At 43.1% G+C, this 18,133-nt stretch overlaps 1 protein-coding gene across 1 annotated transcript in view; it reads right to left on the bottom strand.

The window, feature by feature from the left end:
* The window catches only part of SEC62 (SEC62 preprotein translocation factor), a 50,197-nt gene that overhangs the window by 21,900 nt on the left and 10,164 nt on the right, over nucleotides 1-18,133 (bottom strand). Inside the window, exons 2-4 of the mRNA XM_075861589.1 lie at nucleotides 5,329-5,437; nucleotides 1,761-1,866; nucleotides 278-482 (exon numbers count right to left, since the gene is read on the bottom strand). Coding sequence (XP_075717704.1) covers nucleotides 278-482; nucleotides 1,761-1,866; nucleotides 5,329-5,437 — 420 coding nt within the window. The remainder of the gene's footprint in view (nucleotides 1-277; nucleotides 483-1,760; nucleotides 1,867-5,328; nucleotides 5,438-18,133) is intronic.

Below are 18,133 nucleotides of genomic sequence, written 5' to 3'. Positions count from 1 at the left end.
CAGGAAAGGGTTAAAAAGGATTGCCCAGGAAAACCATGGCTGCTTTCTTCCAAAAACAGCGATGCATCGGTCCATGGGTTGTGTCTGGTATTGCAACTCAGCTGTATTAAAGTAAAAAAAGATGAGCTGCAACACCACACACAACCTGTGGACAGGTGTGGTGGTGTTTTTTTGAAAGTCATGTTTTTATACTCCTAGACAACCCCTTTAACTGCTACACACACTAATAACTAATATTCTTGCAGTCTAGACTAAGAAGGGATCTCCGTACACTTACCTTTTTGCTCTCTTCCTTCTCCGCTTCCTTTTTTTTCTCTTTATCTTTCTTTGCTTTATCCTCTTTAGAAGTATCTTTTTTGCTCTTTTTCTCCTCTTCTTTGGCACTATCATTTTTGCCTTTTTCTTTCTCCTTCTTTGGGTCTCTCTCTGGCTTCATTTTCATTACTTTTAATGCACGGTGAAAGAATTGTTTCTTAAGAAGCCTTAGAACAATCAAATGCTACATTAACCAACACACTAAACACACTGTAGCAGACAAAGCATTACAAAGAATTATTCTGCAAACAGGTAAGGATCAACACGGCAGGAAAATGATGGGATACTGCAGCCCTGCTTTAATGTACCATGGTGAAAACAACACCGTCCTACACTACCTACTCCACCAGCTAACCCTAGCCCAAATACTGCTGGTGCTACAATATAAAGGTCCCTATGTCTGCTCCACTCCATTCAGTAAAACTGAATCATGAGTTAAAGTGTACCTAACTTTTCAGGAGACTTTCAGAATAAGTAAGCTACCATATGTATGTGCATGAGGAAGAACGCTTGTTCTGGCCAATATATAGCTTGTACTCTACATTTTTAAGTAGTTTTCCCCTCTGTATGCTCTAATTTTAAGCTTTCTCTGAGCTAGTGGGAAGAGCCTTACTGCTATCATGTCTGCTATACACTGCACATACAGAAGAGGAGAATCCTGCTCTCCTCTATCTATCACATATATAGCAACTGAAGCAGCATGGAGGACATTATACAGCAATAATGTAGTGTAGTTGAGAATCACTGGGGTGACATAGAAATCCCACCAGCAGCACATCCATGTCTTTCTCACTCTGCTCCTGCTCCCTTCCCTCCCCTCTCCATAGACTTGTATAGGCAGGTAGTGAAGTGCCCCCCCTTACTTTTCTGCAGTCCGTCAATTCTGCTCTGTAACTAGCAATGGATTTTGCTTGGGGATGGAAAGCAGATTACAGTAAGGGAGACACCTTGTGGCAATAACTTTACACAGTATTCGCATGGATAAAATCAACAACATTTTAACAGTAAGTAAACGTCAAAGTTGACCTATATCAGGTATACTATTAGATTTGCATAACTTGTTAGAAAAGTTAGTGTCCATTTAAACATATTTCGTCGGAATCCCTAAGAGCCTGCTAGTATTGATCTCTTCTGAAGCACCCATCAAAATCAACTGTCCAGGTAGTGTCCTGGGTCCTCAAGGGGGCTTCACTTCTCTTTAAAGTTGCTGTTCAGCCTATCTAATGCGGAGGAACACTCTCTGTATTACATCTATATTGCCTACCAGGGAATAAATAAATGGGTTGTCTAAAGTAGCCAAACTTTTTTTTAAGGAAAATTACAGTTTAAAAACAAAATGTAAAAACAAAACTGGAGGCTGCTTCTAGTTATTAAAACACACAAAATAAACCTATATCCAGACCACTTGTAAGTGTTATCCCTTGCAGCCTGATGGCTTTACATACTTGTTGCAAAAGTCAACTACAGACTCCCGGTTCGTAAACAAGGCTTCCTCTCCTTTTTTTGCTTTTGCCCATTTTGAATCCAGAAGACGGTCCACTGCTTTGGAAGCTGTATGAAAAAAAACAAAAAATCATGTTTGAAATATACATACTTTTTCAAATAATTCTCTTATTACTACAAATACATCAGTGATCAAGTAAATCCACCAGATCCCAGGAGAACATGCAAGATCAGGGAACATATTACAAGGACATAAGACATATTGTATGAATTGCTTGTGATTGCCAAATATATTTTCAGAAGTGCATAAAGTAAGAGAACGTCTGGGCCACTCTTAGTATTTACTAGTATTAGCAGTTATTTTGTAATATTACATGGATGTCACAACTGCAAATTATAAATGTATTGTAAATGCATTCTGAGAATTTCCTATGTGGGGCAGTGTGAATATATTCATTCTTCTAAGCATGAATGCCCTTAATGGGTAAAGGTTCAGATAATATCAGAATGTTTGTCTGACTGGAGCCCCGACCAAGTATTGAGGGCATATACAGATACACTGTAGATACTTTTCAGTAGGCCTACATTTCAGTATTAAAAATTATTTTTGAAATTGGGCTTATATAATATTCTAATTTTCTGAGAGACTAAATTTTGGGTTTTCATTAACAGCTAGCCATAATCTTCAACATTAAAAGAAAAAAAATGCTGTAAATAGATCACGCTGTGTGTAATCCAAAATACCATACAAGAAAAAAAAAAAAAAGATTGCAGCACTCAAGCAAGGTCCAGAAAAACAATCTGTGGTTTTATTTACCCATGTTCGGAGCCAAGCGACGTTTCAGTTCCACCATGGAGCCTTTTCAAGCAAAAAAAAAAAAGGCTCGTTGCACGAGGGCAAATAAAAACCCATTTTTTCACTTTGAATTGGAGTGCTGCCTTTTCTTGGACATATATTGGAAGATTTGGGATCCGTGATCAGGTTCCTGAGGCGAGCACCCACTCATGTTATATTGGTGCTGCTGGATGGTGGACTATATACATATATATATATATATATATAAAAAAAATGTCCTTATTTATTTATATTAGGGCTGGGCGATTTTGGCAAAAAATTAAATCTAGATTTTTTTTCAATCCTATGGGCGATTTTCGATTTGAATCTCGATTTTCTTATTACTGTTAAATAAACTGAAAAAAAATACCAAGAGATCATTTAATAAATAATTTTCTTTATATAAATAACTTTTTAACATACATTGCTATAATAAATGTAAGTATCTTCACAACTCTTAACCTCTGCAAATACTTTATCAGAAATACTATTGGAAAAATGTATATCTAATTGATTATAATTTCTGTGTTCCCCGGCAGGAAACAGGTTAATAGAATCTATAATCAATGATGCTCTGCGTGCACTAACATCCCTCTCTGCCCATCACCACCTCAGCCGGTCTCCGACATTGCAGGTGGGAGCAGTGTAAATTGCAGCAGGGCCAGGCAGATAGCGCAGAACGGGCACTCTCGGGCGAGATTACATTATAGTGTCTGAAGAGTGAGGTCGAGTAAGAAAGCCACTGCTAGCTTTGCAATATAAAAAAGAAAAAAAAAGAAGACTCGCCTGGGCCAAGCAGCACCTCAAGTGGACTACTGAAGAGTGGAAGAAGGTCTTCTTGACTGATGAATCAAAATTTCACATCTTTGGTACATCATGCAAGGTTTTTGTACGTCATTGACTACGTGAAAGGATGCTTCCTCAGTGTGTGTGACACAAACGCTCAAGCATGGAGGAAGAAGCGTGATTGTGTCTAGGCCTCTTTTGCTGGATCCAGAGTTGGCAACTTGCACCGGGTTATTGGTACACTGGACAAAAAGGGCTACCACAGCATTTTGATGCGCCATGCAATACCCTCCGGTGTACACCTACTTGGTCAGGGGTTCGTATTACAGCAAGACAATTATCCAAAACATACTTCTAGTTTATGTCAGAACTACCTAAGAAGACAAGAAGAAGCAGGTAGGCTTCAAAGAATGGAATGGCCGCCACAGTCTCCAGACTTAAACTCCATTGAACTTGTTTGGGATGAACTGCACAGAAGGGTGAGAGCAAAGCAACCTACAAGTTGTGGGAACTTCAGGGATATCAATTGGTCTAGTTAGCGGAATACACACATCGCGGGCAAAATGCATTTTTATTCCATGGCAGGAAACCCAGCCTATGGAAGCATAAGTAATTGTGAATCAATTTCACCTGCTTTAATGCAAATGAAAGTGACAACAGGCGCACTGGTAAAGCATCAGCAAGACAACCACCAAAAAGGGAATGGTTTTGCAGGTGGTTGCCATAGACCATTCCGCTTTCCTTATTCCCCCTGACCGACTCTTCTCTAGTCTTGCATTTTTCTTGTGTCTTTGTCACTACTGGTTGCATGAGGTGGTACCTGCAGCCTATTCAGGTTGCACAGGTAGTACAGCTCCTCCATGATGGCACATCCATAGTCTCAAGAGCATGGAGAAGCTATGAGGACACGGACCGCTACACATGGAGAGCCGGACAGGGCCGTAGCAGGGAATCAACACATCAGCAAGACCAGAATCTGCTCCTTTGTGCAAGGAGGAACAAAAAGAGCATTGCCACGCTCTACAAAATTACCTGTAGAATGCTACTGGTGTGCATGTTTCTAACCAACCTGTCAGAAACAGACTCCATGAGGGCGGCATGATGGCCCGACTTCCTGTAGTAGGACCTGCGCTCACAGCCCAGCACCGTGCAGCTCGATTGGCATTCGTCAGAGAACACAAGAATTGGCAGGTGCCCCGTTGTCTTCACAGATGAGAGCAGGTTCACAAGAAGTACATGCGACAGACATGATAGAGACTGGAGACACCATGGTGAATGTTATGCTGCCTGCAACATCATCAAGCATAACCAGTTTGGCGGTGGATCATTGATGTTCTGAGGACGATATCCTTGTAGGGTTGCACAAAACTCCACGTGATTGCGGTTAGGTACCGGGATGAAACCCTCAGAGCCATTATCAGACCTCACGCTGGTGCAGGACAATGCCCGGCCTCATGTGACCTATGTGTGTAGAACGTTAATGGATGAGGAAGGCACTGATGCCATTGAATGGCCCTCATGTCCCCCAAACCTGAATCCAATTGAGAACATCTGGGACATTATGAATCAGTGCACCAGACGCTGCCAGTGGGAGTGAATACAGGCACGTGGGGGCCATACACAGTATTGAGTCAAATTAAGAGTTGTCGTGATGACCTACATTTGGGTTGATTTGAAATCTAGCCCTCAATTGGTTCATGATTTGGTTTCCTTTCATTGTCGATACGTTATTTTCTTCAACAAATTACACAATTTATATCAGTAAAGATTTTCAACTTGAATCTTTGTTCATCAAGATCCGATGTGTGATTCAAGTGCTCCCTTAAATTTTTTTGAGCAGTGAATGTTCCAGGATAACATATCCGCTTGAGGGTGCTTTTCTAAATAAAATATCTTTTCATATTTCTAAAGAAAAGGCAGATATCTAAACATGCCTTCTGAAAACTTACCAACAAAGTAGTCAACTCTGTGCCCCATCATGTTGGTAGACTTCGATGGGCAGCTAAAACGCAGGTACTTAGCAATTGCCTTTTCATCTTTGGTTGGCTCACCTACCTCCTGTGGAACAACAAAATGAAAGTCTGTTACGTTTTAATATCGTTTCCTACGTTAACAAACACAAAATGAGTTCATGTATCGGCAGTTTGTTGCAATGCAGTATCTGGAGCACGCTGGACCAATACTGTCGAATGTTTCTAATAACACTAGCGGCACACGTAAAAGTTTGTATGTTGGAAACAAATATCCAAGTAAATGAAAAGAAAGCTGCAACCCTTCAAGAAAACACCGAAAACTCAGCCTTTCCTTCAGCTGTGTCGTCCCCCACTCGCCTGGGGTCCTGTAATGTATTGGTTTCTAGTTTTCATGAACTACCATGTTATCTGCAAAAAGAAATACCCTTTGTGCTATATTATATAGGATCAAGGAGAGGGAATACTTATTTATACAGATAACACAACTATTCATGATACCGCTTCAGGCAGATGAAGTGGATTCCACTCGCACATATTTCTAAAAGCCTCAGTGTGGATTTCAGTCTCCACTATGGATCCTTAATCTGATGGTACTTCGCTTAAAGAGGAACTGTCACTAGTTTATTAATTCCCTATCTCCTAACTAATCTAATAGGCGCTATGATGCTGATAACTAAAGTGTATTTTTTTTGATACCTCTGGTTGTTTCACACCTAGAACTGCTAGAATCTCATCTTTCATATGACACCAGAACCACCATTCTAGGTGGTCCACAACCAGAGATATGGCTATTTGAAGTGATCCCCTTCCCTCCAGCCTCAGTCTCTCACCCTGTGTGAAGCAGCTTCATGCTGATAGGACAGCGTCAGAGGCCGTGACGTAGCTCCATCCCAGGAGAATCGCTGGTGTTGACACCCACTTGTCTAGTATATCCTCATTTGCATATTTAGAAAAAAGCTCATAACTTTTAAAATAATAAAATAATAAACGTTTTGGGACACAATTTTTACTTGCTAGGGCAGTACTAAACTAGTGACAGATCCACTTTAAAGGGAATTTCCAGAAATAGAGCATAAATGTGCCGCTTTATGAATATTATATAGCTTTATCAGTAACTGCATGTGAATTAAGTTATATTCCCAGAGAAAAACTCTTTCAAAATAGAGGGGCCAGGTCCTTCAGAAAAGCTCTCTGTTCTGGCTCATAAAAAGATGCGTCAATCAGGGTCCATACCGCTACGACGTCTATATGAGGATAGGGAATGGATTTACTGAAAAACGGGGCAGGACAAAACCCGAGTTTTGCTCTCGGCTACTCAAACATTTGACAGCCAGATATTTCTACCAGGTGCCAAATGCATGAAGCTGCTTGCTGTCACTGACAGCATCAAGCTCCATTTCTCGCGAGCCGCTCCAGCCAGGCAGGGACACAGGGGCTGTTATATAAGTACAGTGTTGTGTGCGTCTCCTGCATCAGACTCAGATAGCAGACACTGATGCAGGAAACTACAGACATCATACAATAGGCCTGTTGTACATTAAAAAGTTGTGCAACGGTTTATAATACTTTGTCTTTCAACTCAATCACCATTTTCAAGATCTCCGCTTGCCATCAGTGAACGCAAACATTGATTACATTCCGAGGCTGAAAACCTATTCAGGCATGAACACACAGCTGATGGGCTTGTATATAATAGCTTTCAGCGAATAGCCCTTTGAGAGCTACAATCAGGTTACGGTCCCACGTAGCGATACACGCATCAGGCTAAAACCCTGCTCACTTGCGGTGTCCAATGGCTGCCCAATTTTGCTGGGTATTACCGCTACGTGAACCATACCCTAATGGCTAGCTACAATTAAGGAACCTCAATCATTAAGCACATGCCACGGCCAATGTTCTAGACACATACTCTGTCCTAATCCAACCGCTATTTAGATTAGTGATGCAAATTACACTCACAGCAAACTGTACCCAAGCTAGAGTCAAATAGTACCTGGCAGCTAGTCCCTACGGTTGTGATCAGGAAGAAGAGTAGGTCAAGTAGCAGTGCCAGAACAGTAGTAACATTGATGGAAAATTGTCTATACCATTATACCCACTACGCATATTAGATAACCACATAGCTGTATCCGAAAAGTTGTTCCTAACACATAGCAGTGCTGTGGAAATAACAGTGCCCATACAAATGGGGGGCATATCAGAAAGCTTGCAGTCAGTCCTCATTGCTGTTTAGGGGACAGCATTTTAGGAAAGTATTAACAAGTATTAAAGCTACTGGGAGTTCTAGCACCTGGTGTTTTATACTGGAAGTAAACACATGTGATCAATTCCAAGGCTTTGACTCAAGAAAGATTGGAGTGAATGTTTAGCTAACTTTATCTTACAGGTTGGTCTATAATTGTTAGGCTGTTGGCCAGTGCCCTGAATGTGTTGCAGCTATATAATTTGAGAATAATGGCAAAAGTTTTGTGCTAAACAGGCTATATTACCTTTATCTAACCACTCCAGAATAAACTGACAAAGATTAGACAAAGACAACATAAACCATAAAAAAAAACATAAAATTGGCCATATAATGGTAAAACAGAAGTTAGAGCTATCGTCCGTTTGGGCAGAGAAATCAGCATTTTCTGTTTGTTGCAGCAGCTATTTATGAAGAAGTGACAAGAAGTGCAGCCATATTGGTTGACACCTTTGAATTAAACCTCTCAGAAACTAAACAGATTAAGGCTCTATTCACACGACAGGGTCCGAGTGATCCGTGTTTCCATTTTTAACGGCCGATTTTGAGGCATTCTGCATTCGTTTTTTTCCCTGTCAGTTTTAAAAACGGATGAATTTCATTTGTAAATTTTTTGACACACACTTCCCTCTGTAGATACAGCCCCCCTGTAGGTAGCGCCACGCAGCCCCCCTGTAAGTAATGCCACACAGCCCCCTGTAGGTAGTGCCACACAGAACCCCGTAGGTAGTGCCACACAGAACCCCGTAGGTAGTGCCACACAGAACCCCGTAGGTAGTGCCACACAGCTCCCCGTAGGTAGTGCCACAGGACCCTTTTACATAGCACCCCCCCATAGATGGCACCCCCCACATTTCTGTAGATAGCGCCACCTTTCCAGGAGAAGTCAGGAACTTCCCCTGGAGCGGAAACACCGGCCACAGCGCCGGGGATCCCGCTTCAGAAGTCCCTGACGTCACTGTGTCCATATATGGACACAGTGACGTCAGGGACTTCTCCTGGAGCGGAATCCGCAATCCCCGGCCATAGCGTTGCCGAAGCTATGGCCAGGGAGTGGGGATTCTGCTCCTACAGGGAGCAACAAAATACACTCCCTCCTCCTCGCATGCACTTCGCACTGTGAGGAGGAGAGAGCGAGCAAGGGAAGACACGGCCATCACTCGGAACACATTCAAGTGACGGCCGTGTATTACTCAGCCCCATAGACGTCTATGGAAGCCGGGCGGCCGGGAGAACGGCCGAAAATACGTCATGCCCCATTTTTTGACAGCCTGGTTTGCAGCAGTGTGATGGACGTTTTTTGAACGGCCGTGATACGGCCGGGACACCCTGTCTTGTGAATAGGGCCTAAGGGGAAGTTCACACAGGGCGGATATGCTGTGTAAAAGGTACACAGCGTATCTGCCCTGGTCGTCGTAGGGAATACAGGCTGAAAAGCTGCACCAAATTATGACCGTTCGGGAAAACTGCAGCATTAGCCAGCCTGCTGGCAAGTCGGCCTCCTGGGATGAAGTTTTATCCCATGTGACCGCCACTACAGCCTATGATCGGCTGCAGCAGTCACATAGGATAAAACGTCATCCCATGAGGCCGGCCTGCAGAACGTCAGAGGTAAGTATGAGGTGATTTTTTTTTCTAAGTTGCGATTTTGTGGCTTGATGCGATTCCTCCGCAAAAGTCGCAACACTAGACCGTTTGTTGCAGGTTTCAGATCCCCACTAAACTCAATGGGGAAAACAAGGCAAGAAAGTACCAGCGATTCCGCAACCACAATTGATATGCTGCGGCTTAATAAACTGCACCGCAATTTGTGTGAGGAACCTCCGCATATCACGTACACAGCGTGTGGATGAGATTTCTTGAAAACTCATCCACTCCTCTACAACTGTGAAATACGTTGCGGAAAATCCGCAGTATTTACGCCGCGTGTGGACTAGCCCTTAATGTGGAAAACCAACAGGGCTGCACTTTCTGTTGTCACTTTTGCAAAAATGACCACTGCAATAAAACAGAAAAATGACAATATCTCGAAGTAAATAAAACATTACTAAACTTGTCACTGGTTATTGCTGTAACTTCTGATTTACTAATGTATGATCAAATCCTCTTCACATCAGTCATCTTAGGCCTCGTGCACACAGCAGACCAGATTTAAGGAACCCTTTAGGTAGCAAACATAGTCCCTAGGGCTTCTCACTATAAAGCTGTAGGCATTCTATGAGCCGTCGTATGGTACATCCACATGGCACCGTGTTAGGGACATATTTCCATAATACAACATGCAATGGAGAATGCCTCAATTTTCTCTCTGTCGGATTCCATATGAATCTGACAGAAAGAACCACTGCATGCCTTTGTATGGAATTGAAGGCATATGGAGGTACAGTACGGCTCCAGTCACTACTACAGGTTCCATATTACAGCCGGTACAACTCAGAGTTTGTACGGAGCCCTAAAATGCCCATGTGTACGAGGACTTAACCCTCTAGTGACCAGCCTATATTTTGGGCCTCAATGACAGAGCGATTTATTTCAGCTTTTTAAAATCGTATTTCAAAAGTCATCCTGTTTTTTATTAACTTTTTTAGTTCACTGTGCGAATTGAATACTGTTATATTGTACTTTTACAGACACGCCGATACGATTTTTTTTTTTTTTTGTCACAAAGTTATGTGAAGGTGGACATGACAATCGCAATTGTCAGGTTGTCTACTTTCAGGAAATATATAGGGTTTGGTGGTGCAATGACTCTGTAATCTCAGTATTTTATAGGTTGTTACTATATTTCACATATTGAAAGTTTATTTAAAATTTTGCCGGGAAAAAAATAGTGCCGCATTGCTATTTTGTCCGCAATATATGACGGACTCTGAGATGGAGGCTCCTAATGTGAACACAAATTTGGAAAACCTAAACAAAACTGTGAGCAATTACAAGACATTTCCTGAAAATTGTGCGGTTCTCTACCACACTGTGCAAATTAAGTACAGTGTAAGGCCTCATGCACACGACCGTATTTTTGTCCACCCTTAAATACTGGCGTAAATACGGGTCCTTGGTCACACGTATTCGACCCGTATTGCACCAGTATTTACGGACCCGTGCCCGTAAATACGGGTCCGGTGTCACCAGTATTCCACCCGTATTTACGGCCACGTTTTCGCTGCAAAATTACACGGCAGTAATCGGCAGCCCTTCTCTCTATCAGTGCAGGATAGAGAGAAGGGACAGCCCTTTCCGTAATAAGAGTAAAATAAATTTATACTTACCCGGCCGTTGTCTTGGTGACTCGTCCCTCTCTTGACATCCAGCCCGACCTCCCTGGATGACGCGGCAGTCCATGTGACCGCTGCAGTCAGTGATTGGCCTGTGATTGGCTGCAGCAGTCACATGGGCTGAAACATCATCCCAGGAGGCCGGACTGGAGGAGGAAGCAGGGAGTTCTGGGTAAGTATGAACGTCCTTTTTTTTTTTTTTTACAGCTTTATCTATATTGTGATCGGAAGTCACTGTCCAGGGTGCTGAAACAGTTACTGCCGATCGTTTAACTCTTTCAGCACCCTGGACAGTGACTATTTACTGACGTCGCCTAGCAACGCTCCCGTAATTACGGGTGCACACACGTAGTCACCCGTTATTACGGGAGCCCCATAGACTTCTATGGGCTGCCCGTGCCGTAATTACGGCCTGAAATAGGACATGTTCTATCTTTTTCAACGGCACGGGCACCTTCCCGTAAGCATACGGGGAGGAACCCGTGGCCAATAGAAGTCTATGGGCCCGTAATTAAGGCCTCATGCACACATCCGTAATGGTTTTTACTGTCCACAAATACGGATGCCTTGTTATCCACATATGCGGCATGTTATCCGCAAATACTGTCCGTAGTGCATTCATAGTTCATCCGTATTTAGGGATCCGCAAAAAAAACAAAAACAGGGTGAAATCTTGGGTAATTCCCTGGCGTCGCATAGCAACGTTTACGTAATTACTGACTGCTACGGGTGTATATCGGGTAGCCATCCGCAATTACGGAAGCACCCATAGACTTCTATGGAGAGCCCGTGCAGTAATTACAGACAAGAATAGGACACATTCTCTATTTTACGGTTCCTTTCTACAGAACGGACACCCATCCGTAAATATACGGAAAGTTGTCCGCAGCCCATCGAAATTAACGGGTCCACAATCTCATCTGTAATTACTGATGAAAACTACGGTCGCGTGCATGGGGCATAAGGCTAGGTTCTCATTGCATTTGGGCACTACGTTAGGCATACACAGTCAGGTCTGGAAGTATTTGAACAGTGACAATTTTTTTTAAACAAAAAGGTGTATCAGTGTGCTTTGTGTAACTTTGTAAATAATTTTTAATAAAAAGTATTTTAACTTTTTTAGATACAGCTGCTCTGTATTCTCTAAACAGAGCAGCTGTATTGTTCGCTATTACCTGAATCCGCCAGTCCAGCTGACCTGACATGTTCAGGATCCACCTGTAATCGATCACATTGAAGTTATAAACTTAGATGTAATAGTTTACAGGTGGATCCTGTGTGTCAGACACGCAGCACCCACTGTCACTGTACCCATCAGGTCCGCGGGACTGACGGATTCAGTAAATAACGCTAGATACAGCTGCTCTGTATAGAGAATCTTACAGAGCAGCTGTATCAAAAAAAGATGAATTTTTAATAAAAAGTAACACAAAAGGTTTAGATGGCCCCTCCATTTTCACAGGCTCAAAAGCGATTAGACAAACTAACCTTATTAGAAATACAAGGATCATTTTTAATACTTTGATGCAAATCCTTTGCCGTCAATGACTGCCTGAAGTCTGGACCAAACGCAGAGTTTCCTCCCTTGAGATGCTTTGCCTTTACTACAGTCGCCTTCAGTTGCTGCTTGTTTGCGGGCGTCTATCCGCCTTCAGTTGCTGCTTGTTTGCGGGTGTCTATCTGCCTTCAGTTTTGTCTTCAGTGAAGTGAAAAGAATGCTCAATTGGGTTCACGTCAGATGACCAACTCTGAAGAATATTCCATCTCGTTGCCTTAAGAAGCACTTGGGTTGCCTATGCGGTATGTTTTGGATCATTATCTATCTGTACTGTAAAGCGCTGTCCTATTAGTTTTGCAGCATTTGACTGAATATGAGAAGAATGTACACTTCAGATTTCATCCTTCTCACTAAACACCCGTGATCCAGTTCCATTGGCAACGCTACATGTCCATGCCATAACACTGCCTCCACCATATTGGGTAGATAACGTGCTATGTCTTGGATCATGAGTCCTCCCTTTACTTCTTCATACTGTTCTCTTCCCATCATTCTGGTACAAGTTCATCTGGGTTTTATCTATCCACAGAATCTTGTTCGAGATCTGCGTGCATTCTTTTTCCTATTCTCTTTCCGTTCTTGAGTGTTAGGGCCTGTTCCCGCTCCCTTTCTGTTGAGTGGTACCGTCTGAGGTTTTCTTAACCCCTCATCGGAAAAGCAAATGTAAACCTAAGCTTCCGTTTCCCTCACCATTGATCTCAATGATAACGATGTAGTGAAGAGATCATCCACTTTAGTTGTCCTCCGTGGTTTTCCAGGCCCTAGCTCGCCAGTGCATTCTGCTCCTACATTTTCTGCTCTCTCTCTGCTAGCTTTGTTCTATGTTTTCAGCCAACTAAGTCTCCTTCACTTGCATGGACTCTTTGGACCATATATTGAGAGTTCCCATGAACAGCCAAATGTAAATTCAACCCATCAACTCCAGATCTTTTATCTCCTCCTTTTGTCATGAAATAAGATGAGGATAGGATAGGCTATCAATATAAGATTGTTTGGGGTCCAACTCTCAGCAGCATCGCCGATCAGCTGTTTGAAGGGGCCGCGGCACTCTTTCAAGCGCCGCAGCCTCCTCATTGTTGTTTACATGGTTCTTCTCTTGGTTCATACTTGCACACACCGTTACATTTTTGCTGCCATGCAAGGTATTGCACCACTATCCCATTTGAGTGAAAAATCTTTCAAAAGTTTTTCTATAGGCTTAACTATAGGACTTCAAAAATGCCAGAAAAAAAAAAAAGCATATACAAAATAACACCACATATAAAAACGCCAGAAAAATGCATGATTCATTTTAATAATTTTTTAGAAGCATTTTTTGATACAGTTTAAAATGCAAAAACAAATTGTGTGTGTGAAGGAGGCCTAAGGCTGAAATCACACATGTCGTTTTTTTTTAGCCAAACATGTGGATCCAAAAGGACACAAAATGAATCTTTACTTTATACTTTTCCTTTTTTTTTTGGATCCACTCCTGCATGTGCCCCAAAAACTGCATGTGTGATTCCAGTGTAGGGTGAGAACACATGCAGTAGTGGCAAAAAAAACACACCCACGTGTGGTTGGCGCAGATTAATGATTGCACGGTTTTGTGATAAAACGTCAGCATTACCATCAATTTATTATCCGTGCCCACCACACATGGGTGTGGTTTTCGGCCGCCGCTACGTGTCAGACTACATTTTCCAGAAATGCTGGAGAACCAGCATAAAATAGACAATTCCTGCCTAGTATGACTCAGTATGGTTTTACAGAGCTCTAAAAACATTCACAATTTCCACAGAATATTATAAGTTAAGTGTAATACATAGGCATATGCTACAAATAACTTCATTCATAACACACACACACATATATATATATATATATATATATATATATATATATATATATATATATATATATATATATATATTATAGGAGGGATATACATTATATATCTTGCTGTCACTAACATTCATCAGCGGTTTAGGATAGCTAGGAAAGTAACCTCTACAGATGGTGGGCACTTAAAGGGGTTGTCCGAGATCAAATGACTATGTATTAATGCATGTAATTTATAAATGTAAATACATTTGTAATATACTTAAATTTTCCAAAGTGGCCCCGTTTCCAGATCCTGCCGTGCAGTACTTGACGGGTGACGTCACTCTCTGCACTGGCCGCTGTGTTGATTTTCAATTCTTTGCCGGGTATACGACACGTCACTTGAGACGTGCCGTGTATGGGCTGTTCTGCTGCACAGCCCGTAACGCGCATGCGCAGTCCCTGCGGTTCTTGTGGCCCCTGTTGTTCTCGAGATAACTGCAAGGACCGCGCATGCGCGTTACAACAGAACAGCCCATACACGGCACGTCACAAGTGACTTGCCGTATACCCGGCAAAGATTTGAAGATTAACACAGCGGCCAGATACAGTGCGAGAGTGACGCCACCCGTCAAGTTCCCCACGACAGGATCTGGAAACGGGGCCACTTTGGAAAATTTAAAGTATATTACAAATGTATTTACATTTAACACAGTCATTTTATCTCGGACAACCCCTTTAATCATCACCCCCACAAGCCTGGAGGGAAGAGTCCCCCTCATACACTGACAGAGTACAACTCAGGGGCTAAAGCACCTATCATACTGGAGGATAAGGCCTCATGCACACGACCGTGTTTTTGCGGCCGCTATTCCCCTGAAAATCCACGGGAGAATTGCGGCCCCATTCTTTTCTATGGGGCCGTGCACACGACCGTAGTTTTTGCGGTCCGTGCACGGCCCGGGAGCACGGACCGCAGAAAGAACGGGCATGTCTTATTACGGCCCGGTTCTGTGGTCCGGGCTCATTGAAAACAATGGCCGCGGCCATGCGCATGTCCCTCGATTTGCGGGTGGCCTGCGGCTGACAGTCCGCTGACAGTCCGCAGCCGGCCGACCCGAAAATCACGGCCGTGCACACGGCTACGGTCGTGTGCATGAGGCCTTACTCATGGTCCACAGGCTGTGGATATGTACACCGCAGGGGCCACAGTAACAATTAAACTATGGTCACAGCATGGGATAGAGCCTGGGAACATCCACACCCCCAACTGTAAGGGTATTTTCACACGGCTCAAAAAACAGAAGCTGAATGCCTCCAAACATCTGCCCATTGATTTCAATAAGAAAAACTGCATTTCGTTCCGACAGGGCGTTTTTTTTTACGTGGCCACTTCAAACGGCAAATAAAAAACCGCCCCGTAAAAAGAAGTGCATGTCCCTTCTTGAGCTGTTTTTGGTGCAGTTTTTCATTTTCAATAGAAGAATAGCTCCAAAAACGCTGAAAATCAGAGGCTGTTTTCCCTTGAAAACAGCTCCATTTTTGTTTAGCGTGTGAACATACCCTTATATTAGGAACTTCATACATATCTGAAGATATCGACACCTTAGTGGCCACCACTGCCTGTTACAATGCTGGACTCCCCAGTTCCTGACCAGCTTTCTGCTCCGCCCAGTCACCACCATGTCATGCTGAGACAACTACGGCCGCCACCATTTTCCTCCACTGCTACTGCTTTCGTTACATTAGTCCTTCCAGGAGCAGCGAGTGTGCGGAGAAAACGGCTTGGCGGCTCCTAAAGTGGTCAGACAGGTGTCATATAGGGTCTTCCTGCGCAATGTGCAGGTGCCCAGCTGACGCCATTGGGAGCCAACCAGCAGTACTGAACTAGCAGCTTAGTATTAGGCCTAATTCACACGAACGTCAGTTTTGCGCAGTTCCATGTGACATCCGTGTATGGTGCGTGTCTGCGTTTTTTATGCGCGTATGTCATCAGTATGTCACATGTATCACGTCAGCAAAATAAACTGAAGGAGGTGTTTTTCTATTTTTAATAGTTTCTTTAGCAACTGTTGCGTGAATCACGCACAGCACACGGATGTGCATCCGTGTGCTGTCCATGATTTTCACGCACCCATTGACTTTAATGGGTGCGCGATGAGCGAAAAACGCACAAGTATATGATATGCAGTAACTTTCACGCAGCGGACACACGCTGTGTGAAAAACACAATGTCTGAATGGCCCCGTTGACTTGCATAGGTCCGTGCGACGTGCGTGATTCTCACGCGCGTATCACGGACGTGAAATACGCTCGTGTAAATAAGGCCTAAGAGTTTAACCCCTTCTCGCCGCAGCCATTTTTCTGATTTTCACTTTCGTTTTTTTCCTCCCCACCTTCCAAAAGCCGTAACTCTTATTTTCCCATCAATATTGCCGTATGAGGGCTTGTTTTTTGCGAGACAAGTTGTAGATTTTCACATAACCATTTATTGTACCATATAATGTAGTGGGAAACGTGAAAAAAATATTTGTGGAGTGAAATAGGAATAGAACTGCGATTCCTCAATCTTTTGGGTGGCTTTGTTTTTACGGCGTTCACCGTGCGGTAAAAACGGCATGTCAATTTTATTCTGGGGGTCCTTACGATTACAGCGATACCAAATTTATATCGTTTTGTTTTACTACTTTTACTAGGAAAAAACAATGTTAAACATAAAATTTGAGTTTTGTCGCCATATTCTGAGAGCCATAACTTTTCTTTTTCCGCCAATTTAGCGGTACGAGGGCTTATTTTTTGCGGGACGAGCTGTAGTTTATATTGGTACCATTTTGGGGTACATGAAACTATTTATTTCATTTTTTGTGGGAGATGAAGTGACCAAAAAACAGCAATTCTGATTTATTTTTTACGACGTTCCCCATGCAGACTAAATAATGATATATTGTAATAGTTCAGACATTTACAGATGCGTCGATACCAGTTATGTTCATTTTTTTACATCACGCTTTAGGGAAAAGGATGTTTTTTTTTACTTTTTTAAAAAAATTATATTTTATTACAAGACAACTTTATTTTACAGTTTTTTTACATGTCCCCCTAGGGGACTTGAACAAGCGATCGCTGGATCGCTTGCACGATGTACTGCAATATTAATGTATTGCAGTATATCGTGATACTGACAGTCGCCTAATAGGAGTACAAAGATGGCAGACCTGGGGGCCTTCATCAGGCCCCCAGGCTAGCATGTCAACCAACGGCACCCACGATCACGCTGCAGGTGGGGGGGGGGGGGTTGGAAAGTTACAGGTTGTCGCCCCCGTTTTAATCATTTAAATGCTGTGGTCGCTATTGACCGCGGCATTTAACGAGTTAAATTAACAGAATCGTGCTCAAGCTGTTTCCCGCTCGTTACCCGGTAGTGTCGGCTGTAGCATACAGCCAACATTTTCGTCCTATGGAGCGGGCTCAGCCCACTCCATACTCCCTCATCCAATGTGCGCCGCATATATACACATCGGATGTCGGGAAGGGTTTAAATAAGTACATAAGATGTTCCGAGTAGGGATGCACGATGCATCGAAACTTTGATACTGTTTCGATACTCTGCATCCCCAAACGGTTCGATACCGTTATTTCATGTATTTCGATACTTAGCTGCGCAGCCGCACAGCTAAGTATAGTAACACATGAATGTATGAGAGCGAGGCTGCGGCTGTGTGATACAGCCTTTGCCCCGCTCCTAGGTCCTGATAACAAGTGCACAGGGTCAGGATGATGCGATGCGGCCGACGCTGCACTAATGAGCGACGGCACTGAGAACAGAACATGGTGGCCGCGCTGCAAAACACCCCCATGTTCTGTCTTCAGTGCCTGAACCGCCGCTCAATTAGTGAAGCACCG

Source organism: Rhinoderma darwinii, chromosome 4 (genome assembly GCF_050947455.1).
Source record: "Rhinoderma darwinii isolate aRhiDar2 chromosome 4, aRhiDar2.hap1, whole genome shotgun sequence".
In the NCBI taxonomy this organism is placed as follows: domain Eukaryota; kingdom Metazoa; phylum Chordata; class Amphibia; order Anura; family Rhinodermatidae; genus Rhinoderma; species Rhinoderma darwinii.
This window is presented reverse-complemented; position numbering and strand designations above follow the sequence as displayed.